The sequence below is a fragment of the Mesocricetus auratus genome, unplaced genomic scaffold (assembly GCF_017639785.1).
Source record: "Mesocricetus auratus isolate SY011 unplaced genomic scaffold, BCM_Maur_2.0 Super-Scaffold_100025, whole genome shotgun sequence".
NCBI lineage: Eukaryota > Metazoa > Chordata > Mammalia > Rodentia > Cricetidae > Mesocricetus > Mesocricetus auratus.
In genome coordinates, this window is record NW_024429206.1 from 14,294,491 (window position 1) to 14,320,378 (window position 25,888).

A 25,888-nucleotide genomic window follows, 5' to 3' on the forward strand; every position below is an offset into this window, starting at 1 on the left:
CCAGGGCTGGAGAGCCGACTTAGCAGTTAAGAGCACTTGTTGTTTTTGCAAAGAACCGGGTTTTATTCTCAGCACCCACATAGATGCTCACCACTTCCTTAGGCACCAGGCATGCATGTGGTGCACACACACACACACACACACACACACACATGCACGCACGCACGCACGCACGCACGCACGCACACGCAGGCAGGCAAGCACCTGTCCACACAAAATAAAGTAAACCTAAAAACATAAATGCCACTTTCCTTCTGTGCCCCAGTGATGGATGATCTCCCTCCCCCTCTCTCTCTCTCTCTTTGTGTGTGTGTGTGTGTGTGTGTGTGTGTGTGTGTGTGTGTGTGTGTGTGAGTATTGAGACCCCAATTTAGGTACAAGTAGGCTTTTGGGAAGGTGGCTGGAATGCCCTGTGGCTGTTTGACGTGCAGGACCTACAGCATAGCTCGTGGCCCTCAGCCTTCTTTCTGCCTAGCTCTGCCCTCAGTGTCCTCCTCTGGCACAGACAATGAACCTCTCTCTTCTCTCTGGTTAGAGAAGTTTGGTCCCTCTAGGGTCAGCAGACAGTGGTGGGAGCGGGGCACGATGCTGACAGCAGAGCCGAGAACGCCGAAAGCCACGTGCATTTGCAGCCCTACCCTGAGGGGTTCCTGGTGGTGACCGGCTCCCATGTCACTTCTGGTCCTGATACCCTTGCTCTAGGCAGCATGCCCAGGCTTTGTCACCCTTTGGTCAGGAGCAGGCCAAGTTTGGCCACAGAGAAGGAACGGCCTGGATGATCTCCTGCCTTCGTAGCTTCCTGTCAGAGCAGGGCACTGTAAGCCAGGACCTCAGGCTCACGTGGAGAAGAAACGCATCAGGCCCTCCACTGGACTCCACAACAGGGCAGAGGACATAATGGGAAGGGTAAAGACATGTCAGTGCTCGTCAGCCCTTGGTACAGACAGAGCTGCGCTTCTGGGCTTGGCCCCTTCCTGGGCATTTTACACAGTCATCTTGACTTCATCCTCACAGCCATCCTGAGAGAAAAGTGCTCTTCTTCAAAATACAGGTCACTAAATTCCAAAGGGTCTACTGATAGCTAAAGTGATGGAATGGTACCAGGGAAAAATAAAGGGCCTGCAGCAAATCCTTCATGTGCGTTTCCTTATTTATTTCTTATGGCAGCCCTATGTGATCCTACCCATCTTGCAGATGAGTAAACTGAGCAGAGGCGGGTATTGCTCGTGGTCACACAGCTCGCAAGTGGCATAGTCGGGGCTCACATGTGTGTCCCTGTGATTTCAGTTCCCGATCCTTCAGCTCTCCATCGAAGGTCCCCACTGAAGTGGGTTCTAATTCTCTGAACTAGCAGAAACCCAGTGAGTGGCTTTTTTTTTTTTTACAGTAACTTTTAGATTGTTTGCCTTTTGTGTGAGGAAAAGTCAGTTGATCTCATGCAAAAGTAGGTTTTCTTCCCATTCAAAGGGACTATTTTTGGAGACTGACCCTGTGCTGGAGAGCAGAGGGGTATTTTTATCCACTTGGCATGGGTCCCTGCAATCTCTCGGGCTTTTCTGGAAGCAATTAGCGCTGGCGCTGCACCTGCACGGCGTCGGTCCTTTGGCGTTGGTTGGCTGTTCTCAGCTCAAGAGGGGTGAGGTCTCAAACTAGAGCCTCCCCTCACCCCCGGGAGAGATGTGGTCCCCAAAGATTGCAGACAAATTGCCAGTCACCCCCCCATCATCAGAATGAGCCTATCACAGTAATTAAAGTGGGTGCCCTGTACGGCTGTGTTCCACACCCAAAACTGAATTTTCTGTCACAGGCTTCATCACTGAGGGACAGAGACTCTGCAGAGGCCACCATCTGTGTGACAACTCCATGACTTCATGCATGAGTGCTTCCTAATGGTGATGTTTCTCATTGTTCCAGTGCCCTGGATGCAGCCGTTTCTCTTGGGGGTGAAGACTTGACCCCTTTCTACGGTCTGGTGTCTGGTGGCAGAGAAGGAAAATTCTATAGGGTAATTGTCGTCAAACATTTCCTGGGGACATCTAGTCAAGGCAAACATTAGAGACTAACCCACTTTCCATAAGGCTCCCTCCCCCCACTGAGCTTAGAATACATTTTCTGGAAAATGTCCCCTCCGTGGATGTATCTGACTTCCGAGCGCTGCTTCTGCCTGGTTCCACACAGGAGCTGGAGGACTATTTCTACTATTCTCAGATCCGCAGTCAAGGCATTGACACGATGGAGACCAGGCAGGTGTCGGAGCACATCTGCCTGTCGGAGCTCCCTTTCGTCATGAGAGCGATTGGCTTCTACCCATCAGAGGAGATGGTAGGTAGAACACACACAAGATCAGCACTGGGGTGGGCTATTTATATCAAGAGTCTCCGGGAACAGTCACTGCAGGCCAGCCTGGAAACATGCCGTTTTTCTTCTGAAGTAAACAGATCAGCAGGAAGATTCTGAGGACTTCAGATGAACTGAGTAACTAACTGGAGGTAAAGATGTGTCCGTTCCCCAAGAAAGATTCCTCGTGGATATGTGGTGTTACACGTAGTGGGGGCCTCTTTAACCTTTGCTGCTGTACCCCTCCTACCCCCTCTATTTTTTTTCTTTGAGACAGGATTTCTATGTACCCCTGGCTATCCTGGAACTCGCTCTGTAGACCAGGCTGGCCTCAAACTCAGAGATCCCTACCTCTGCCTCCCAAGTGCTGGCATTAAAGGCGTGTGCATGCCCAGCCTGCAAACCCTTTTTTGCCCAAGCATTTTTTTTACACAACCCTGGGTGTATTTGTGTATAAAATAGGTACATAAATCAAACATTTGCTGATAATAAACGAGGAAGAAACCTATTTCAAAGGAATTTTGTGGTTTCCATACAGTTTTACCATTTGCTGAAGATAAAAAACAAATTTGTATATTAGTGAGACACTGTGCTCATTTCTTCTTCCATAAAGAATTGAACCTCAGCTGAGTGTCCATGCTTCAGCGCTTTTCAGAGGTGCCTGAGATTTGATTTTGTAACTGTTAATACTAAACATACTGTTTCCCATAAATGTGTGATGCCAAAATAGTCAGGGTGTAGTTAGGGCCATTTCAGAAATTCTATCTAATCATGAGTCAAGATTCATTCAATGATTTTTAAAAAATGAAACTTGAGTCAGCAACTCAAACAGCAATTCTTTAATCAAACATTTTTGACTGAGGATCTAGCTCAACCACAGAACTCATGCCTAGCATGCCTGAGGCCCCAGGTTCAATCCCCAGGACCAGGGACAAAACAATGAAACTTCTCTCAGAGTACATTCTGAATATATTCTAATACTCACATGCCGAGTAGCGATGGTAGGGAAAATCTTTGTTTTCCATAGTCACACGACCACACCTCTGCAGTAAAGACACTGCAGTCTGCAGTGGGTAGCCTTGGATCCCTGCCGAGGTTTCCATGGGCACTCAGTGGTGTCTTGTGGTATGGCAGCATCCTGGTATGTTCAGAACCAAGGCTATAGCGAGGTTGCTTGATGCAGGATGGAGTGATGAGTGCTGCCACGCGACCCTTGGATTGATTGCAAGTTGACTTTAAACATATTTTCAGTTGTTGTGTCTTCAGAGAAACCATTTACTGTTGCCAAGCTTGCTGCAGTCATTTCATGACCCCATTTTGGGGACAGCAACCCATATCTTTAAAAATATTTATTTTTATTTAATATGTATGGATGTTTTGCCTCCCTTAATGTTTGTGTGTACCTGGTGCCCATGGAGGCCAAAGAGGGTGCTGGGTCCCCAGGAACTGGAGTTAAAGACAGCTGAGTCACCATGTGGGTACTGAGAACTGAGCCTATGGAAAGGCAGCCAGTGCTCTAACCACTGAGAAGCCTTTCCAGCCCTAAACTTGCAATTTAAGAAGCAGAGAGTCAGGGGATGACCTGATGAGCAGAACTGGGCATGTGATCAGGCAAGGACTAGAACGGGGGATGATGTGTTCGAGGCAGGGAGCACATCACCGGGCGAGAGAGCTCAGGGGTCGTGTTGTCCTTCTGTAGAGTTGCCGTTAACCTAGAGTGTGTTCTTGGGGCAGCTCTGGGAGCTGGGTGGATGCTGGTCCTGACTCTGTAGCTCAAACATCAGGCTGACCACATGGCAGGAATCCCCAAACACTAACAGTCTGCTCTAAATATAACTTACAGGGTTACATTCTCATTGCAGGAACATCTGGGAAAGATGCAGGTAAAGTGAAGAAAGAGCTACTTATAATCCCACCACCCAGCCTTGACAGTTACTACTGTTTTGCTAGTGTTTATGCATTTATACAGTGAATGGTCACCACACTGAATACATATGACTGTCTTGTCTCCTTACATTGCATGATATGTCATAAGCACTTTCCATTTGGTTAGAAATTCTCTAGAAAAAAATGTTCTTCAGATACTTATTTTGTGTTTGTATGTGGTGTATGCATGTGGGGTGTTACTACCTTGCCTATCACTTGCCATTTTAAAAATATTTATTTATTTATTTTTGAGATGGGGTTCTCTGTGTAGCAGTTCTGGCTGTCCTGGAGCTCACTCTGTAGATCAGGCTAGCCTCAAACACAGAGATCCACCCGTCTCTGCGTCCCCAGTGCTGGGATTAGTGTGTGGCTTAAATTTTGATTCTACTGGAGGTGTGTGCATGCCGTGATACGCCGGAGGACAACTATGTGGAGCCGGTTCTCTCCGGTGCTCTGGGGACTGAACTCAAGCTGCCAGGCTTCTTTTGCTGAGTGGCAACTACTTTTACCCTCGAGCCCATCTTTCAGATCCCAGCCTTATTTATCTATTCACCTTTTAAAATTTAATTATTTTGGGAACGGGCCTCTCACTGGGGCTGGACTCACACTTCTGGCTAGCTTCTGTGGCCAGTGGGCTCACAGCATGTGCCTGTCTCTGCGCTCGCCCAGCACGGGAGTCTCAGCTGCCCTTAGCTCTTTACATGGGTCCTTATGCTGGTTTATCCAGAAAGCTCTTTACCCACTGAGTCATCTCGATACGGGATACATTTTGTTGCTAGGGTATAGATCAACGGTAGCCCATTTACCTAGTGCATGTGAGGCCTTGGGCTCAGTCACTAATACAACACACACATAAAAAAAATGAATTTCAGGGCTGGAGAGATGGTTCATGGTTAAGAACACCAATTGCTTTTCCAAAGGACCCAGGACCAATTCCCAGCACCCACGTGGTAGCTTAGAGCCGTCTATAATGCCAGTTGCAAGGGATCTGTCACCCTCTTCTGGCCCCTGTGGACACTGCACACATCTGGTGCATAGACATATGTTCAGGCAAGCCTTATATACCTAAAAATAAGTAAAATCATAAAAATGTAAAAAAATAAATATTTGTACAACTTTTTGTAAATATAGAAAATAGGACTGTAGGCTGAGAATGTTATTGTATGGTCGAATCTTTGCCTGCCATGCACCAATCCCTGGCTTGAATCCCCAGCGCCATGTAACCTGGCTGTGCAGGTTTGTACCTGTAATCCCAGCCCTTGGGATGTGGAGGCAGGAGCTTCAGAAGTTCAGGGTTATCCTCAGCTACATAGCAAATTTGAGGCTAGCCTGCTTCAAACACCAAAACAAAAGAAAATCTAAGTTATTAAAGACAATCACTTAATATTTTGGTGAATTCTATTGTTTATTTTTAAACAAAGAATTGACATTCTGTGGTATAAATATGTACCGATATGTATGCCAGTGTTAAACTGCACATATATGTATGTAGCTTAGTGAGGTCATGTTTACTTATATAGCATCAGTATTCTAAGTTTCCACTCTTATGTGAGTTTGGTGGCAAAAATTTCAGTAATGTGCCTGTAAGAGGCGGGCCCAACTGGCTCCTCCCTCAGCATCCCTCAGCTGGTGCTATCTGAAGCATTTGGCTTTAGAGACCCAGCTGCCCTGAGCATCTCTGTGTGTGTGTGTCTTGTGTTCTTTTCATTTCCATGGTTCAGAGTCCAGGTAGAATGACTGCGGCTGAGCCCGTGAGCTTTCAGGCCCTGTTGCCAGCCGGGTATGGCGGCACTCACCTGTGACGTCAGAAAAGCCTGTGTAGCCCACATAAAAGTAGTATGTTGCCCTGCTGTTCTGGAAGCCAAGCCCAGGGATTCAGGCTTGACGGTTTTCTGAAACCCTATAATAGGTACCTTTTTAAATTCTTCTTTAGAGCTGAATTTTTTGTTGGGCTTTGGTTTTTTGATACAGGGTCTTCCCATGTACCTCTGGCCTGAAACTTGTTATGTAGTCCAGGTTGGCTTGAAATTCAGAGATCCACCTGTCTCTGCATCCAGAGTGCTGGGATCAAAGGTGTTAATGACACATTTCCCGCCCTTATGGCTGTATTTTACAAAACGATATTCTTAGACATTGGTTACCCAAACTGGCCTTCGTATTAGAATTACTTTGAACATTTGTCAAGTAAGTGAGATGGGATTCCTAGGCCTCACCACAGGCTGAGTACCATAGCCAGCTAGGACAGGGGCAGGCAAAGTAGGGTCTCATCTGTCCGGGGTCTTTCAGATATGCAGCCTCGTGGAAAACCCTTGCCTCAGACACTGGCTCTAAGTGGCATTTTCCAGGGCTACCCACCATCAAGGATAGGGGCTCAACACACACTGCAGGATTATTGGTCAGGAATCCTCTTTGGCTGTAAGTCACAGGTACCTAAGTCATGCCGGGCTTTGATTCTAAGAATCCAACTGTGAAGTAGAGACAGCGTGCAGCTTAACCAAACCCAGAGCCTCAAATGCGGCGCCAGGAAGCACCCTTCTCTCCGGGGCTCCCTTGCCTTTGTGTTGCCTTGGGCAGCGGCCTGTCCTCACCCCTGCCTGTGTCTATGCCTTGGACAGCGGCCTGTCCTCACCCCTGCCTGTGTCTATGCCTTGGGCAGCGGCCTGTCCTCACCCCTGCCTGTGTCTATGCCTTGGACTGTGGCCTGTCCTCACCCCTGCCTGTGTCTATGCCTTGGACTGTGGCCTGTCCTCACCCCTGCCTGTGTCTATGCCTTGGACTGTGGCCTGTCCTCACCCCTGCCTGTGTCTATGCCTTGGACTGTGGCCTGTCCTCACCCCTGCCTGTGTCTATGCCTTGGACAGCGGCCTGTCCTCACCCCTGCCTGTGTCTATGCCTTGGGCAGCGGCCTGTCCTCACCCCTGCCTGTGTCTATGCCTTGGACTGTGCCCTGTCCTCACCCCTGCCTGTGTCTATGCCTTGGACTGTGGCCTGTCCTCACCCCTGCCTGTGTCTATGCCTTGGACTGTGGCCTGTCCTCACCCCTGCCTGTGTCTATGCCTTGGACAGCGGCCTGTCCTCACCCCTGCCTGTGTCTATGCCTTGGACAGCGGCTGTCCTCACCCCTGCCTGTGCCTAGGAGGTCACAAACAGGAAAGAGCCTCCTTTCCAGAGCCCTAGTCACCACCTGGTAACACTGGGCCCGACCTCATCACTGTCCAGGAAGTGGTAGTGCACAATTTTAATCCCAGCACTCAGGAGGCAGAGGCAGAGGCAGGCAGGTGGGACTCTGTGAGTTCGAGGCCAGCCTGGTCTACAGAAGGAGCTCCAGGACAGGCTCCAAAGCTACAGAGAAACCCTGTCTCAAATAACAACAACAACAATAAGTTCAAGGTTATCCTCAGCTATGTAACTAGTTCTAGGCTATCCTGGGCTACATAAGACTGCCTCAAAAAACCCCAAATAACAAAAAAACATCTACTTGGGCTGGAGGCCTAGCTCAGTGATATGGGTGTTGCCTGGTTGAGGCTCAGATTCCCCCAAAACTCCACCCCACTGTGCACACAAACACTTTTACTCTTTGGAGACATTGTCTGAAGTTCCTGTGACCAGATGTGCCCCACACCAGCATGCAGACTTCGTTAGCTGATGCACAAAACATTTCTGATCCCGTTGTTCTCATGTCGGATTTATAGTGATTTTAAAGATTTTTAAAAAATCTTTTCATGGCTTTTAAATTTCTAACCCTGGCTCTGCTGAAGTCCACAGAACACTTCCTGTGAGACGTAACCCCCACCCCGCTCTCCTAAGAAGTTGTATGGAAAAGTTGGCCTAGCCAGCTTGAACACACACAAGACTCAGGTGCAGAGCCAAACCAGCCCCCAAGACTATTTAACAGTTATAATTGTCCTACGTCATTATAGCCACCTCTGGATTTAAAGCCAATGCAGTAGCTGAAGTCAAATTTCACAAGAAGACAGTCTTTCCCCAGAGTTTCCAGCCCCCTTTCTTCTCCAGAAAGGCTCATGTGCACAGAGTGACTGGATAAGCAGGGATCTAACCCTCCATTTTGTTTGTTTTGAATCTCAATCCCCCAGCCCCAGTCTCTGGAGCGATAGAAATGATAGGGTGTGTGCCACACCCTATTTTAAATGAACAGTGAGCAAAGCATCCAGCGGTATTGAAGGAGCCAGAACTAAGTGTCCAGTTCCTATGGCTGGTGTCAAGAAAATCGCCTCTGATGTCCGTCTGACTGGGGGCAGCCTGTGCACGGTGCGGGCTCCCACTCTCTGGCGGCCCTCTTTCCGTTTTGCTTACACAGCACGGTTTAATCGGGGCTGGGTTTTGTAGCGAATTAACATCAGTGCAACCTCTTTGTTCCATAAATTTAAGGCTAATCCTGGTAGAAACATATGTGCCCCCAGCAAGCGCCCCAATAGCAGGCACTCAGCAAATGTTAATTGAATGAATGAGTAAATGAGCAAATGGCGCCCAGTGGCCTCATTCAGCTGCAAGGACGGAGAAAAAAGTAGAATCCCTGACATTACTGTTTGGTCTCAGAATAATTATCAAGTTCCCTAACGTGCTGGGAAGAGTCAGGAGCTGTAGCATTGTACAAGAGTGTTTAGAGAGGAAATAAGTGATTGCCAGACTTCTCAATTTTGTGGTGTGTGTGTGTGTGTGTGTGTGTGTGTGTGTGTGTGTGCCCTAGTGTGTATGTGGAGATCAAAGGACAACTTGCTGGAGTTCTCTCCTTCTACATTGTGGGTCCCAGGAATTGAACCCACGTTGTCAGTCTTGGTGGCGAGCACCTCATCAGTCCCAACAATTTTGTTTTAAGAATGTGCCCTGGATGGGCATGGTGGCACACATCTTAATCCCAGCAGTGGGAGACAGAGGCAGGTGGATCTCTGTGAATTCAGGGCCAGCCTTGTTTGTGAGTTCTAAGACAGCCAGGACTCTGTTATAGAGAGAAACCCCATCTCAAAAACACCAAATAAGTAAGTAGATAGTATCCTAGAGCCTGGAAAAATGGCTCAGAAGTTAAAATCACTGACTTCACTTCCAGAATACCCAAGTTCAATTCCTGGCACCCATATGGTAACTCACGACCATCTGTTAACTCTAGTTCCAGGAGATTTGTTACCCTCTTCTGGCCTCTATGGGTATCAGGCATACATGAGGTGCATAGACATAAATGCTGGCCAAATACCCATATACATAAACAATAATAATTTTTTTAATTAAAAAAGGGTGTATCCTTCAGATAAAGTTTCACACATATAAGATGATTACACAGGGAAGGGAGAGTTATTTCAGCAAAAACTGAAAAAATAATTGAGGGTAGAGAGATGGCTCAGGAGTTAAAAGCACTGGCTGCTTTTCCAGAGGACCCAGGTTCAATTCCCAGCACCCACATGACAACTCACAACTGTCTGTAACTCCAGTCCCAGGGGATCCAATGCCCTCTTCCAGCCTCTGAGGACACTAGCCACACATGTGGTGCACAGATACTACTGCATGTAAAACACCACATAAAATAAATATATTCTGTCGGGTGGTAATGACGCACTGGGGAGGCAGAGGCAGGCAGATCTCTGTGAGTTTGAGCCCAGCCTGGTCTACAGAGTAAGTCCAGAGAAACCCTGTCTCAAAATCATTTTTAAAAAACTGGAGTAATAATGCTTAATGATGGAAGATATGATCAGTAAAATAAGGCAGGCCTATACTCAGGAGCCATTGAAAAGTGAAATTAGCCGGGCGTTGGTGGCTCATGCCCTTAATCCCAGCACTTGGGAGGCAGAGGCAGGCGGATCTCTGTGAGTTCAAGATCAGCCTGGTCTACAGAGCGAGCTCCAGGACAGCCTCCAAGACAATACAGAGAAACCCTGTCTCAAAAAACAAAAACAAAAACAAAAAGAAAAGAAAAAAGAAAAGTGAAATTAATGGGCTTGGCTCAGTGAAGTGCTTGCGTGGCATGCACAAAACTCTGGGTTCTCAACACCCAGCACTACATAAAATCAGGTGCATTTCTATAATCCCAGCACTTAGGAGGCAGAGGCAGGAAGATAAGAAAGGAATTTGGTGTTGACCTCAACTGTATAGACTGAGGGCAGTCTGGGACATACCTTGAAACTCTGTCTTGAGGGAGAGTGATGGGGGTTGTCCTTTTGTATGCTGTGAATATATGATTATCTTATTGGTCGATGAATAAAGCTGTTTTGGCCAATGTACAGGCAGGATGTAGCCAGGCAGGAAGTATAGGTGGGGCTGCCGTACTGGGAGGAGGCTGGGTAAGAGGACTGCAGAAAGGAGCTGCAGAGAGATGCCATGTAGCTACTGGGAAGAGAGGATGTGGGGTATTCTCCAGTAAGATAAGGCCACATGGAAATACATAGATTAATAGTTATGGTTAATAATTAAGAGAGAGCTAGCCAGTAAGAAGCCTAAGCCATTGGCTAAACAGTTTATAATTAACATAAGCCTCTGTGTGTTTATTTGGAACTGAACAGCTGCAGGATGGGGCAGAACAGAAACGTTGGTCTTCAGGAGAGCAAGAGCAAGGGTAGGGGCTCTAAGTTCTTTGATAATTGCTTTTATAGCCAGACCTGCAGGCCTGTCATCCTAACTACTCAGGAGGCTGGGGCAGGAGAATGATAAGTTCAAGCCTGTCTGGGCAACTCAGTTAGATTCTGTCTCAGTATGAACTTACCAGTGTCTCAGTGGTAGAACATTTACTTAGCATGTGTGAGGGTCCAGAGTTCAATCCCCAGTGCCACCAAATAATCATAATTATCATTATCTATTACTTGTATATTCATGTGCCTAACCTGAAGGAACAGGTTGCAAGCCTGTAATGACACTCATTCCTGGGGGGTGCAAGTTGGTTGGATACACTCTTCCTACTTTCTGCTGAGTACAGTCTGAGGTCAGCTGGGGCCTCTGGGGTCAACTGAAACCTGACAGTGGTTTCAGCAGGCTCAGGCCCTCCAAGCCTCCACACTCCCCCCAGGCCTGAGGCTCATCAATTCCTCACCCTGCACACAGACATGAAGCCCACTCCCTCAAGAGAAACCACCAGAAAGGATCACATATAACCTCATTCCATAGCAGTTTACCTCAAACTGCATGTGATAACCCTGGCTGGTCTCCACCCACTGGGCTCTCACCCTCTACTACCCCTAGCTCTTCCTGCCTCCTGCTGTGGGGACCCTGGGGACAGCCTCATTTTTCTTGACTCTTCTTGGCTTCTATCGCAGCATGCACCATCAGCCCATCAAGGGCCTAACCACGAAAAGCCTGCTTGCTTAACAGCTGTTCCCCGTTGGCAGTGTGGTTGTGAAGAGTGGAGTAATACAGTTTTATGTTATTGGGTTTTCTTAAGCTACCAGCATATAGTTTGTATTGCTTTTGTACTCAGGACCGAAACCCAGGAGATAAAAACACAGGATCCCCTGAAGGCCTTGTATGCTAATCTGCTAGAACTGGTCCCAGCTGGGGTAGAAACCACAGCCAGTTGGTGCAAGCTCACCCATAGGGAGGGGAGAAACTTGAGAACGAGATCACAGATCACGTGCAGTTTCCTTCTCTGATTAAAGCCCCCAGGGCGGCCCTTAGGGTGTTGGGTCCTGCTTTCTTTGAGAAGCAAATATCAGGTTATTTTCATCCTGAAAGTTAGAGGGGTGGTCTGCTGTTATAGGACCTAGAGTGAGACAACCCCCAGCGAGGTCCCTGCAGAAAGACTGCGTGGCAAACCGCGTGAGCATTTCAATAAATGAATCCCAGGCTACCTGAGTGGATAAAGCAAGCAGGTGATGACACTGTTAACACCAAGTGCAAAGCCGGTGGGGGTCTTCCTGTTGCCCCTCAGCATGCACCTCGCACCTTGAAGAATGCCCGTGGGGCTTGGTCTTCTCAGTGGCCTCTGGAAGCATGCTGGCCCTTGCCTTCTTTGTTCTGTCCATTTTACAGATGGTAAAAGTGAAGCTTGGAGCAGGGAGGAAGCTGGCGCTGCCACTCTGCTCCTGAGGGCAGAGCCAGAGTTTGGACCACACAGGCTGAGCTCAGACCTGGTGCTCTATGTTTGCACATGTGCCCTGGTACAAAGAGGGAGGACAACCATGGGAGTGGACACGCTGATCCCTGCATGTCTCTGGACTTCTGGGGATGTTTGTTTGTTTCTGTGCTAGGCAAGCACTTGGCCACTGAACTACACCCTGCCCAGGGCATTTAGTTTTTCTTAAGTCCCCATTGCTGGAAGCTTTCACAACAAGCATGCACTGATCTCTTCCAGCTTTGTGATTATAAGAGACTGGATGGAGCACCATGATGGTGGGAAAAATATATTTCCTAAGATACCGATGTTCTAAAATTGAACAGTTTGTTGCCTGCTTTTGCTATGGCTCTGCCTACATTAAAAAAAAGTTTTCTGTAACTTAACACACACCATATAATGCAGCTGTTTTCTGTGTGCAGTTCAATGGTTTTTGGGTTTTTCACAGAGTTGTGCAGTCATCAACCCTGTGCAACCCCAGGATATTACCATCCCCTTAAGAAACCCTATATTCGTTATCAGCCACTTTCTGCCCCTCCTCCCCCAGCCCTGGCAACTGCCAATCTGTCACTCATCCGTGTGGTCTTGTCTATTCTTGATTGCATAAAAATAGATGATACAGTATGCGATATGCCTGGCTTAGTTCACTCGGCCTGGTGTGTTCAAGATTCATTCAGAATGTAGCATGCTTCAGACCTCCATTCTTATTTTTTTAGGATTTAATTTTTTTGTTTGTTTGAGACAGGATCTCTCTATGTATCCCTGACTGTCCTGGAACTCACTCTGTAGACCAGGCTGACCTCCAACTCAGAGATCCACCTGCCTCTGTCTCCAGAGTGCTGGGGTTAAAGGTATGCACTACTACTGCCTGGCTCCTTAATTTTTAATTACCTGTGTGTTTTTGTGTCCCTGTATGGGTTTGTGCACATGAGTGCAGTTGCATATAGAGGCCAGAAGAAAGCATTATGTCCTCCCAAAGTGTAACAGGTACTTTTAACTGCTGAGCCTTCTCTTCATCCCCCTTGATGATGGTGGTGGTGGTGGTGGTGGTGGTGGTGGTGGTGGTGGTGGTGGTGGTGGTGATGATGATGATGTTGATGGTGATGATGATGGTGGTGGTGGTGATGATGGTGGTGATGATGATGATGGTGGTGATGGTACTGATGATGACGGTGGTGGAGATGATAATGGGTCTTCTTTTTAAATTTTTCGGATTTATTTGTTTTAGTTACCCAAATGAGTATTTTGTCTACATGTATGTATGTGCACCATGCTCATTTCTGGTTCCTATGGAGGTCAGAAAAGGAGATTAAATCCACTGAAACTTGGGTTACAGATGATTATAAACTACCATATGGGTGCTAGAATCCAGGTCCTCTGTAAGGACAGTCAGCATTCCTAAAAGCTGAACCATCTTTCCGATTCCCCTTCATTCCTTTCATTGTTGAATACTATTTTCTTCATTCCTGTGAGTTTGCCACATTTTATTTGTTCATGGTTTGATGAGCATTTGCGTTGTTGCTACCATTGCACTTTTATGAGTGATGCTATCGTGAATACTCGTGCGGTTCTAACACATTCCCCTGTGGATGGATAGCTTTCTGTTTCTCTTGTGCATGTACTCTTGGGGAACGGCCTTGTCAGGCAGGAGTTTTGATCTGTCTATTGGGGAACTTTCTATCCCTGTAATTTCTTGACTGGAACCAGCATGCATCTGGGTGCCTCAGAGTGTCCAGGACCTGATCAGAATTTCTGAGAGTGGTGGGCACCTAATCAACTCCTCCCTCGTGGCTTTGGGGGAAAGCTACAGGACTTGGCATTCAGGCAAGAGCATCTCTTTAAAACTTTAACAAGCGTCCATGCTATGAAGACTTGCCTCCGCCATTAGTTACTTAGTAGCTGTGCTTGTCTTTTGATAGACTGTTGCAATGTCACAAGGTAGTTTGTCACTCTCAGTATTATTGAAAGTCCCCATAGTGCAGACATAGTGGTGCTGAAAAGTGGCTATGCCACAGAAATCATAAAGTGCTGCTTCTGGTGGGAAAGTTAAAAGTTCTCTGCTTAAGCCGGGTGTTGGTGGTGTAAATTCCAGGACAACCTCCAAAGCAATACAGAGAAACCCTGTCTCGGGAAGGGGGGGAAGTTCTCTGCTTAATATGGTAGAAGGGCCAGGCAGAGTGCTTACTGAGCATGTACAATACTATGGGCTTGGGGCCAGGCGGTGGTGGTGCACGCCTTTAATCCCAGCACTCGGGATGCAGAGGCAGGCGGATCTCTGTGAGTTCAAGGCCAGCCTGGTCTACAAGAGCTAGTTCCAGGACAGGCTCCAAAGCCACAGAGAAACCCTGTCTAGAAAAACCAAAAAAAAAAAAAAAAAAAAAAAAAGCACATCTTTTGGGGCTGGAAAGATGGCTCAGAGGATAAGAGCACTGACTGCTCTTCCAGAGGTTCTGAGTTCAATTCCCAGCAACCACATAGTGGCTCACATCTGACATGCAGGAAGAACACTCTATAAATAAATAAATAATGATTAAAAAATACTATGGGTTTGATACCTCTGCCCACAAAACAGTGTCAATAACAACAAAGACAAAAAGACATGCTGTAATATCTATGGTAAGAACAGATCTTGTACCTGTCTGTGGGTTTTGAGGAGGACATTCTCCAAGTACATAAACTACGGGCATTCTGCATGAAAAGTGCCTCATTAATATTAAAAGGTGTGGCCATAGGAACTGGGTACGGTACAGTGGCACTTGTCCTCCCAACTTGAAGGTAGAGGCAGAAGGATCAGAAGTTCCAAGGTCATCCCGGCTGCATATAGAGTTTGAGGCTAGCCTGGGTGATGGGAGACCTTTTCTGTAAAAGAAAAGCAGTGATTAGACGGTTAGCACTCTCAGTGCTTCTGTTCCAGCATCTGTTGAGGTCTTGGGTACCATGTCCCCAGGATGAGAGGAGGCTGCTCAGGGATTTAAGAACAGAGTGGAGTGTAGGTAGCATTGGAGCTCGGGAGTCTCCAGACAGCCGCATAGAGAATCTGCCTGACTGTGGTTCACCCTCTGGAGCGCACTCGTCCTGCCCCAGATCAGTGTGAGATGGCTGGCGTGGACGACAGGAGAGGGAGAGAGGCCTGCAGGATGAGCTGTGGCGAAGGGCTGACACCCTTTGTCAAAGATGTTCTAGAGTCTTGTGCGACAGGAAGAGCGTGTGGGGAGTATGGAGCGTCCTCCAGCCCTGTGAGCCTCTGACACCCAGAGCCTTCCTCTGAAAATGGGAAAGGCCTTAGTTCAAGTGTATCATGTTCCTCTCCATTTAATAAGGAGCTAATAAAACTTAATTATAAAGCATGACTCAGAAGCCCTCAGTGGCTTCCTATGGCTGAAAACAGGGACTGTAAACCAAAAGGCCTTCAGGGTTCAGCAATGGGCTGAAGGGAAATTGTTCCACCGGAAGGACTCAGGTCACCCCTGTGTTGCAGGGTCTGTGGTAGCAACACCAACAAGGGCCAGCACGCTGCATGTCTAAAGGTTTAAAATATTCACAGGGAGGTGGTGGTGCACACCTTTAATCCCAGCACTCGGGAGGCAGAGGCAGGTGGATCTCTGAGTTTGAGGCCAGCCTGGTCTACAGAGTGAGTTCCTGGACAGCTAGGACTATACACAGAAACCCTGTCTCAAAAAACAAAAACAGATTATTCATCAGGTGAGAAATCATTCAATAAATGTTCTACCTCAAACTAATGCTGAGTCAGCACTAGACGTTGGGCCTCACAAACTCTGGCAGGAGGTGACTACTCCAAATGAGGCTTTTGTGATTTTTTTTTTGAGATGGTCTCTTACTAAATATCCTTAGCTATCCAGGAACTCATTATGGAGACCAGGCTGACCAAAAACTCACAGAGATCCACCTGCCTCTGCCACCCGAGTGCTGGGATTAAAGGCGTGTGCCACCACCACCCGGCCTGACTGATTTTTATTTTTAAGTGTGTGTGTGTGTGAATGCAGGTGTCCTCAGAAGCCAAAAGAGGGTGCGTCAGGACCTTTGAAGCTGGAGTCACAGGCAGTTGTGAGTTTCCAAACATGCGTTCTTGAAGGTGAACTTGGGTCCTCTAGAGAGCCCCAAGCACTCTTCACTGAGCCATCTCTCCAAGGCTGCTTTTGTGAATTCTAGGAGACGTCCCTCCCCCTCCGAGGTCCATCACCGCTTGCTTCGTTCATTCACTCACATATTCATTCATGTGAGGCCGGGCTCTGTCTACACAGCAGCAGAGGAAGTAGAGTTGAGAGCCACTTCTGCAGTTTCCCAGGGGAACAGATGCAAACCCAAAGGACCAGCTGCCACCTGCCCTCGCCCTGCTGAAAGCCACAGGCTTGGTGCTGACTTTCCGGCACGAATGTCACCTTTGTGGAACCCTCCCCCGCTGAACAGCGGCTCTAAGCTTAGAGTCTCCTGAGGATGTGCAAACACTCTATTCCCATCCCCAACTCCTGGCTCACTGAGTCAGTGGGAGTGCCCACTTGTTAACAAGGCCTTTCAGCCTGAGCAGTTGGAGAACCCTCGCCTTGGAGACAGGCTTCACAATCTCAGTCATACTTCACATAGTGTGACTGACTCTGTGCCCGAACTAATGAAATCGGGGTCTCTGGCCACAGGAGCTGCCCTCAGGACTTGGGAAAGCTCTCCATGCTGATGGACTGGCCCCCTGCCTCAGCGGATGACGGACTAGGGGAGAATACCACAGAAGGCCCGGCTGACGACAGCAAAGCATTCTATGTGATCATCTGGGCCACCTGAATCTCCAGAGTCGCCTCCACTCCAGGGCATACCGAAGAGGCTGGGTGGGACACTCCTATCCCTACAGTGCTCCTCCTGAGCAGGAACCTCGTTTTGACATGCCACAGAACCTGCCAGCAGACAGGCCCAGGAAGCAATTGGGGGGTGCCAAGCTGCCAACTTATTATGTGTGAATGATGTGTACTTGTGGAGGTCAGAGGACAACTTTCTAGATTCAGTCTCTCACCAGGGATTGAACTCAAGAAGCCAGGCTGCTGCAGCAAGCCCTCTTACACTCTGAGCCATGTCGACAGCCCAAGCAGTGATTGCTAGAGAGGAAGAAGCAAATCACCTGAGTGGTTTGTGCTGCCGATGCTTGTGAGACCTTGGGACTCTCTGGGTATGACTAATGCAGACATTTCAATTCCCTTTGTCATCATAGTCCCATACTTAGGAATTGAGCTAAATCATATATTCCATCAGTAATGTATATGCATTATAATTTATATACTTATTATTTATAAATCTGATCATATGTCATTAACATAGAATTATAATTTATATTGCAATTACATGAATTCTAATTAGTAAGCACATAGAAAATATAATAATCACAGTATAATTACTGTCTGTTCAGTCCCTACCCAATGCAGACACTTTACTTCCATGCTTCAAAACAACCCAGTGCAGGCAGGAGATGCAGCTGAGATGCAGAGGGCTCCCCTAGCATGCAGGAAGGCCTGGGTGTGGCCCCAGCACCACATAAACCTGGCATGCTGGCACACGCCTCTGAGGTCAGAAGTTCAAGGTCATGCTCCACTGCATAGCAAGGTCAGGCTACATGAGACCCTGTCTCAAAAAATTCTCAAAAATAAAACCCAGACTAAACAAAGCACAAGCCACCCCAGTGCGTATGTGTTATGCTTTGCTCCACTCTCAAGATAAGAAAGTTGGAAATAACTAGTATTAACTCACTCAGGAAGCCATACACAGAAAATGGCAGTGTTGGAATTTGAAGATAGATTGTTCTCTGAAATTACCACTTAACTTTACTCTCTACTAAGTAAATAATAGTGTGTGTGTATATTTTAACAATATTAAAATTAGTACATTTTACCTTTTAAAAATGTTTGTGTATATGGGTGTTTCACATGCATGTATATTTGTACATCTCTTACATGCCTGGTGTCCACAGAGGCCAGCAAGGGCATTAAATCCCCTGGAACTAGAGTCACAGTTGTGGGCCACCATGTGTGTGGTAGGAATCAAACCCGGGTGCTCTCAGCTACTGAACCGTCGTCTCTCCAGCCCTGATACTATTAAAATCATTAAAATTGGAACTGGAGAGATGGCTCAGCAGATAAGGGCACTGACTGATCTTCCAGAGGATCAGGGTTCAATTCCCAGGACCCACACAGCAGTTCACAACTGCCTGTAACTCCTGGACCTGACACTCTCACAGTCATACATGCAGGCAAAACACCAATGCACATAAAATAAAAATAAAAAAAAAGTTGCTGCTCTTGCAGAGGACCCAGGTTCACTTTCCAGTACCCACAAGACAGCTCACAGCCATCAGTAACTGCACATCAGGAGGTCTGACACACCCTTCTGTTCCTCTCAGTCATCAATCACATAATGTAAGCAAACATTCATACATATAAACTAAAAATAAATAAATCTTTAAAATTACTAAAATTAAAAACCTCTCTAGATAATATATATCTTTTTGCCTTGTACTATTCACATAGCATAACATGTTAATATCCTAACAGGTTTTTTTTTTTTCTGAGACAGGGTTTCTCTATGTAGTCCTGGCTGTCCTGGAACTCACTTTATAGTGAACTTACAGAGATCCACCTGCTTCTGCTTCCCTAGTGCTGGGATTAAAGGCATGCGCTGCTAACAGTTTTTAATATGCATAAAACTCATGTATAATCCAAGGCACAATTGTGTCTAATGTAAACCCAGTTAATCCTATGCAGCATTGTCCACAGTTTCGGTTACAGTTCCTCGTAACCAATAATGCTGTTTCCCAAGAGCGCAGGCTGCCAGGATCTAACAGTTCTACTTCACACCTTTTCCCTCCAACGTGACACATGTATCTACGCAGCAAAATTCTGCAAGGGAAAGAATGAAAACGGAGGCCCCAGCAGGCTGAAGTTGTGCAGGGAACAGATTGAGAGCAACAGGTTTTAAATCATCTGTTTTTAAGTATCCTTAAAGTGAAAGTAAATAACCCCTGGTTTGGAGACACGTGCTCAAGTAACAAAACATATAAACCAGTGAGGTGGTGAGAAATGAGAACCTGGGTAGTGTTTCCACGAAGCGTGAGATCCCTGACGTCTCAGGAAAGCGCCGCATGGAGGAATAGAGAGGTGCTGATAATTTTCTTCTTTAGTTAGTTGGTAGCTTTAAAAATCATAATAAAAAATGAGTAACTGGCTGGAGGCAATTGGATCACAAGCTAGGTCAGAAAAAATAAAAATTAAGCCAGATGTGGCGGCCCATGTCTTTAATCTTAGCACTCTGGAGGCAGAAGCAGGTGCATCTCTGAGAGTTTCAGGTCAGCCTGGTCTACAGAGTGGATCCTGGGCAAGTCAGGGCAACTCAATGAGACCCTGTCTCAAATAGAATAATAAAAAAATAAAATTAAGATTAAAACCAGCAGCCGGGCGTTGGTGGCGCACGCCTTTAATCCCAGCACTCGGGAGGCAGAGGCAGGCGGATCTCTGTGAGTTCGAGGCTAGCCTGGTCTACAAAGTGAGTTCCAGGACAGCCTCCAAAGCTACAAAACCCTGTCTCAAAAAAAAAACAAAACCAAAAACCAAAAAAAAAAAAAAAACCAAAAAACAAAAAGAAGGAAATGGGATTATTTCTTCATGGTGTCCATTGTATAAAAATACAATTGATTTTCAAATACTGAACTTTTTATTTTATGCATGTGAGTGTTTTACCTTCATGTATGTATGTGCACCATGTGTGTGCAGTGCCTGCTCAGGTCAGAAGAAGGCATCAGAACTGGAGTTGTGGATGGTTACAAGCTGTCGTGTGGGTGCTGGAAACCAGCTGTTACTGCTCTTAACTGTTGAGCCATCTCTTCAACTCTGATTTTCACATATTGATATCATGCCCTGAAATATCACTGAAACTTGTTTACCAGTTCTAATAGATTTTAGTGAATTTCTTAGAATCCTTTTCTTTTTTCATGAGACAAGGCCTCACTACGCAGCTCTGTCTGACTTGAAGCTCACTGTGCAAACCAGGCTGGCCTCGGACTTACAGAGGTCCACCTGCCTCTATTTCTGCCTCCTGAGTGCTATAATTACAGGCCTGCATCACCACAGCTGGCTGTATACTAACTTTAAAAATTCATTTAAAAAAATAAATTTACTCGGGTGTAAGTCACATATTTGAGTTGCTCTTTGAAATACTTATTCAGCTAAACTTATTTTTAAATTCTTTTTTTTTTTTTTTTTGGCTTTTCGAGACAGGGTTTCTCTGTGGCTTTGGAGGCTGTCCTGGAACTCGCTCTGTAGACCAGGCTGGTCTGGAACTCACAGAGATCCGCCTGCCTCTGCCTCCCGAGTGCTGGGATTAAAGGTGTGCACCACCAACGCCTCGCTATTTTTAAATTCTTGTAGGTTCTATCTTCATAGTTTTGGAAGCACTCTTTTTGCTTGTTTATTGAAACAGCATCTTGCTGTCTAGCCCTAGCTAACATAGAACTTGCAGTGTAGACACAGATTGGTCTCGAACTTATGACAACGTTGCTGCCTCTATTTCCTGACTACAAGGAAACAGGTGTGTACCAGCAAGCTTGGCTAGATTCTATCCTTAAAACGAACTAACACATATCTCAGGATAAGGAAGTGGTTAATCCTCAGGGTGAAAAGTGACATAGTAGAATAGTATTTGTGACAGCTACATGGTATGGACAGTGTGACATCTTCAGGATTGGGTGGCTTAAAAACAAAAGAAGCTAGGGACTGGAGAGATGGCTCAGGTGTTAAGAACGCTTGCTGTTCCTGCAGAGGACCAGAGTTTGGTTCCTGTACCATCGGGCAGCCTCACAGCCACCTGTGACTCCAGCTCCAAAGGGTTCCACATCCTCCTCTGGCGTACGCACGTACCTGCACTCACACGTGTGTATACAGAGAGACACGTGTGCATAGACATACTCAGAAAGTAAGTCTTCCAAAAAGTTACTTATCTGTTAGTTTATCTAATTTTGATGTAAGGACTGTGTCCAGGGCACTAGAATGAACAAAATCAACAAAATTTCATCCTCTGATAGAATCTAAAATCAGTGTCCTCGGTGCCATATGCTCCCTGTGACAGCTGTCGGGTTGGGGCTCCTCCTACATTCTGACACTTGCATTCTGTTTCCTGGCCACGAGGAAACAGGTGTGTGTGGCTCCAAACTGTAATGGCACAATGATGGATACATTGGATTGAAAGCCACCCTGCTCTAGCAGGACCTCATTTATAATTACATCTGCAGTGGCCCCATTTCCTACAAGGCCCCCAAGGTTAGGACTTCAGGACCATGCCTAGGAGGACATAGCACACGCTCCTCCAACAGCTTTCACGAGCAGCATAGCCAAGTATCTTTTGTGTGAACCACAGTCTTTGTTTTGTTTTCTGTTCTTTCTCTAGATTGATGACATGTTTAATGAGATCAAGTTTAGCGAATACGTGGACACTGGGAGGCTGATCGACAAAATCAACTTACCGGATTTCCTCAAAGTTTATCTCAATCATAGGCCACCTTTTGGGAACACCCTGGCTGGCATCCAGAATAGCTTTGACGTGCTGGGCTTCACCAATTCCCAAGGGAAAAAGGCTATTCGGAGAGAGGATTTCCTGAACTTACTCCTCACTAAAGGTAACATGCAAGCAAGGACATCTGGTGGCATCCTTGAGCCATTCCCAACAGAGAAGGTCTGGCCAGGGCACGCAGACTCGTGGGGATCTCCATCTGTTGTGAGGAACAGCCATGTGGCCGGGTGTCACCCTCCAGGGCCATCTCGTACTGTCTTGCATATCTGACAAGTATGGACTAATGAGAAGGTCCCTGACCTAGGAATGAGAAACATGTGACCCATGGACTGGCAAGGTGACACAGTGGGTAAAGGTGTTTGCCACAAAGCCGGATGACCTGAGTTCAACACCCAGAACCCACATGGCGGAAAAAGTTGTACTCCAACCTCCAAGCACAGGTCATGGCACGTGTGCCTCCCTTCATCCACAAAATAAATAAGTAAAAGTGCAAAACATACGTAAAGAAAAATGTGCTCCTCACGCAGCTTCCCAAGACTTCCAGTCTCGGCATGCTCCTGTGCTGTTTTTTTGTAGCCCAGGCTAGCCTTGAGTTGATGATGTTTTGTAGCTGGGGCTAGCCTCTTCATCCTCCTGCCTCAACCTCCCTAGTTCCGTCTGGGATTGGAGGCATACACCACCACACCCAGCTTGGCTTGTAAAATAGGGAGGTGTTTGCCAGTTTACCAATCTCCTTGGGCTATAATAAGGTCATGATGGTTCATGATATCACGACCACACCTCCTGTGTGAGGGTCTTGAACTGCCTTGCATATCTGACAAGTATGAGGGTTTTTCATCGCAGTCAACCTGGGATGGCTCTGAGAAGAGGGAGCTTGAAATAAAGCAGAGTCCAACCTTCGTGCATGCATTGCCTTGCCTCTTTCTTTTTTTCTTTTTTCTTTTTTTGGTTTTTATGAGACAGGGTTTCTCTGTATTGTTTTAGAGGCTGTCGGTCCAGCCCGGCCTTGAACTCACAGAGATCTGCCTGCCTCTGCCTCTCGAGTGCTGGGATTAAAGGCATGCACCACCAACGCCCAGCCCGCCTTGCCTCTTTCTACAAGCCCCAATGACTTCTCCCAGCATTGTAACACCGTATAAGGAAGTATTGTGACAGAATAGGACTCTGTGGGTTGTCCTTCTATTTAAGAATGGCAGAGTACAATTTTTAAGTTCTCTGGGCCAGTGAGATGGCTCTCAGCCGATAATGTGCTCACTGCTAAGTCTAGTGACCCAAGTTCAGTCTCTAAGACCCACAGAGAGGCGGGAGAGAACAGAAGCTGTCCGCTGACCTCTGAACATGCACACACACACACACACACACACACACACACACACACACACACAATGTAAAATTTAAGAAGAGAGAGCTCTCTAGCCTGAGGGGTGGCACACAACTGGGATCCCAGCACTCTGGAAGTCCAGGCAGGATGATGGAACGTTCCCAGCAGGGCTGGAGGTGTAGCTCAGTCATACAGTGCTTGCCTACCATGCTCCAAGATCTGGGTTGGATCCACAGTACCGCCTAAACCCGGTCTGGTGGCCCAAATCTATAATCCTAGCACTTGGGAGGTGGAGGCAAGAAGATTGGGAGTTCAAAGGTCATCCTAGCTTCATAGAGTTTGAGGCCAGGCTGTGATACAGGAGACCCAGCTTCACAACAAACAATAGACCTTCTCATAGTTCTCAACCCCGATGTTAGAGCCCCAAAGTTAACCAGACTCCTTTTACCCCCCCCATGCCCAGGCGAGCACATGACAGAGGAAGAAATGTATGACTGCTTCGCGACCCTGTTTGGCCTGAACCCTGAAGGGTGGAAATCGGAGCCTGCAGCCACCGCCGTCAGAGGTACTTGGCCTTTGTCTGGGCTTGTAGCAGCCGCTCACTAATTTGTTATAGACTTAAGTGCATTTGTTCCTCCCGACTGGTGCAGGCCACTCTCCTTAAGACCCTGCACACAACAGAGTCAGTCTGCTAGGAATCCCTTGAATAGGTGATGACAGCAAGTTTGAGCCAGATGAGAGCTCTGCTTGTCCTGGGATGTCTTCTGGCCTTGTGCCTTCCTCCCTTCCCTACCTCCCTTCCCTCCTTCCTTCCCCTCCTTTTCCTCCTGGCCTCCTTCCCTCTCTCTTTCCTTCAGACAGGATTTCCCTATGAAGCTCTGGCTGTCCTTGAAGTCACTAAGTAGTCTAGACTGACCTTGAACTCAGAGATCCCACCTGCCTCAGCCTGAAATTAAGGTCCTTGGCTGGCCTGGAACTCACTATGTAGTCAAAGCTGGCTTCAAGGTCACAGAGATCCACCTGTTGCCTCCTGAGTGCTGAGGTTAAAGACATGTGCAACCATGCATGGCTTTTTCTTTTTAATATGTGATTGGTCTCTTTATGTAGCCTGGGCTAGCCTTGGACTTCTGATCCTCCTGCCTCCCAAGTGCCAGGATTATAAGTGTGTACTGGCTCCAAGTTCTTTTTCTTAAAAGTTTCCTTTTATGTCTTTTTCTATTCTGTCTGTGTGTGCATGTGTCCCTGCATGTGTGCATGTGTGTGCGTATGTGTGTGTGTGCATGCACTTGCGTGTGTGCATGTGTGCATGCGTGTCTGTGAGTGCGCATGTGTTCTCTCTCCTCCTACCTTGTCAGTCCTGATGATAGACAGAGCCCATGTCTTTATGGAGACAAATGACGTCACCCACTGAACCGCCTCACGCATTTCTAGTTCTTTTATTCTTCTTGCGTGTGCACATGTGTACGATGCGCAGGTGTGAGTTCTTGTTTGTGTGTGTGCCAATAGTTATGCATGCACATGTGTCTGTGTGTGAGTGTGGAAGCTGAAAGCAAGCATCATGTGTCTTCCCCATCGTTTTTTCCTATATTCATGAAGACAGGGCCTCTCGTCAAACCTGGGGCTCTTCAGTCATGGAGGGTCCACTCAGTTATCGCCCAAACCCCCCGTCTGCCCACCTGGAGCTGGCTAGGAGGCCTCTCAGGCTGATGGACATGTGTGGGTCCTGGGAATCCGAAGTCCATCCTCACTTGTATGGAGAGCACTTTATCCTCCATGACATGTCCCCATCAGCTTCAAGCTCTCCCAAGTCATCCGAGCCTTGGAGTGTGCTTGATGGGAGGGGCTCTCCTCACATGCTCGGAGGTTAACAGGTCTCTCTCCATAACGACTAGTTTGAAGAGTCAAAGGTGGCCCTTAGCACACAGTACTGCCTGCTTCCTCTTTTCTGCCAAGGCTTTTGTTGTGTGTGTAGGGCGTTCTGCCTGAGTGTGTATCTGTGTTCCACGTGCATGCCTGGTGCCCAGGGAGGCCAGAAGAGAGCGCGGGGTCCCCTGGGGCTACAGATGGCTTGAGCTGCCTCTCCAGCCCGCCTCCCTCTTTCGCCTTGTGTCGTTCCCTTGGGTTTTTTGAGAACTCCCTCTTCTTGGGAGCTTCATCACCGCAAAGGCATTTGGTTTTCTTTTCTTGCCTGTCCAGATCCAGAAATCTGCCTGGAAAAAGAACTTCCAGACGAAATCACTGCAGAAATATTCACAACCGAAATTCTTGGCCTAGCCATTTCCGACAGTTCTGGACAGTCGCATGAGTGAAGTCACTGAGAATGTTGGCAGCGCAAAGGACTTCGTGTGTGCTTGCACACGCGTGTGCACTTCCCGAGAGTGTTCCTTTTTCTGTACGCGCCTACTCCCACCCTGAGTTTTAGAGCATCTAAGACATTAAAAGCCAATTTCTCACAGGCAGTGGAATTTGCAAAGGTGGACATTGCACTGTCTGTGAGTGAGAAGAGTGGGCAAAGGTGGGGACAGTCATGGCAGCTGGGTCCCCGGGCCTGCTGTGGGGTGGCTCAGCTGGCGGCAGGCCTTCCTCGTGGTGTATGTGCTCCGTGGACATCACCGTCAGCACTTCCTTTGGAGTGCTGTCTGCACTGCCGGCCTCCGTGACTGGGAGGAGGTGTTCTGGGCTCCTGGGAGTCCCAGACT

The 25,888-nt window shown here is 47.3% G+C and overlaps 1 protein-coding gene across 6 annotated transcripts in view; it reads left to right on the forward strand.

Moving 5' to 3' along the window:
* Nucleotides 1-25,648, forward strand: part of Cfap251 (cilia and flagella associated protein 251) — a 74,688-nt gene extending 49,040 nt beyond the window's left edge. The window contains exons 18-22 of one of the 6 annotated variants that reach the window (XM_040731121.1): nt 1,915-2,005; nt 2,179-2,322; nt 21,746-21,974; nt 23,653-23,754; nt 25,386-25,648. In XM_040731121.1, the coding sequence (XP_040587055.1) occupies nt 1,915-2,005; nt 2,179-2,322; nt 21,746-21,974; nt 23,653-23,754; nt 25,386-25,498 (679 nt within the window). In that variant the 3' untranslated portion in view covers nt 25,499-25,648. Of the gene's footprint in view, nt 1-1,807; nt 2,006-2,178; nt 2,323-2,431; nt 2,846-16,483; nt 17,487-21,120; nt 21,275-21,745; nt 21,975-23,652; nt 23,755-25,385 lie in introns of those variants that run through there. The other 5 variants (XR_005870929.1, XM_040731122.1, XM_040731123.1 and 2 more) reach the window with 5 other exon arrangements.
* Nucleotides 25,649-25,888: the final 240 nt, after the last annotated feature.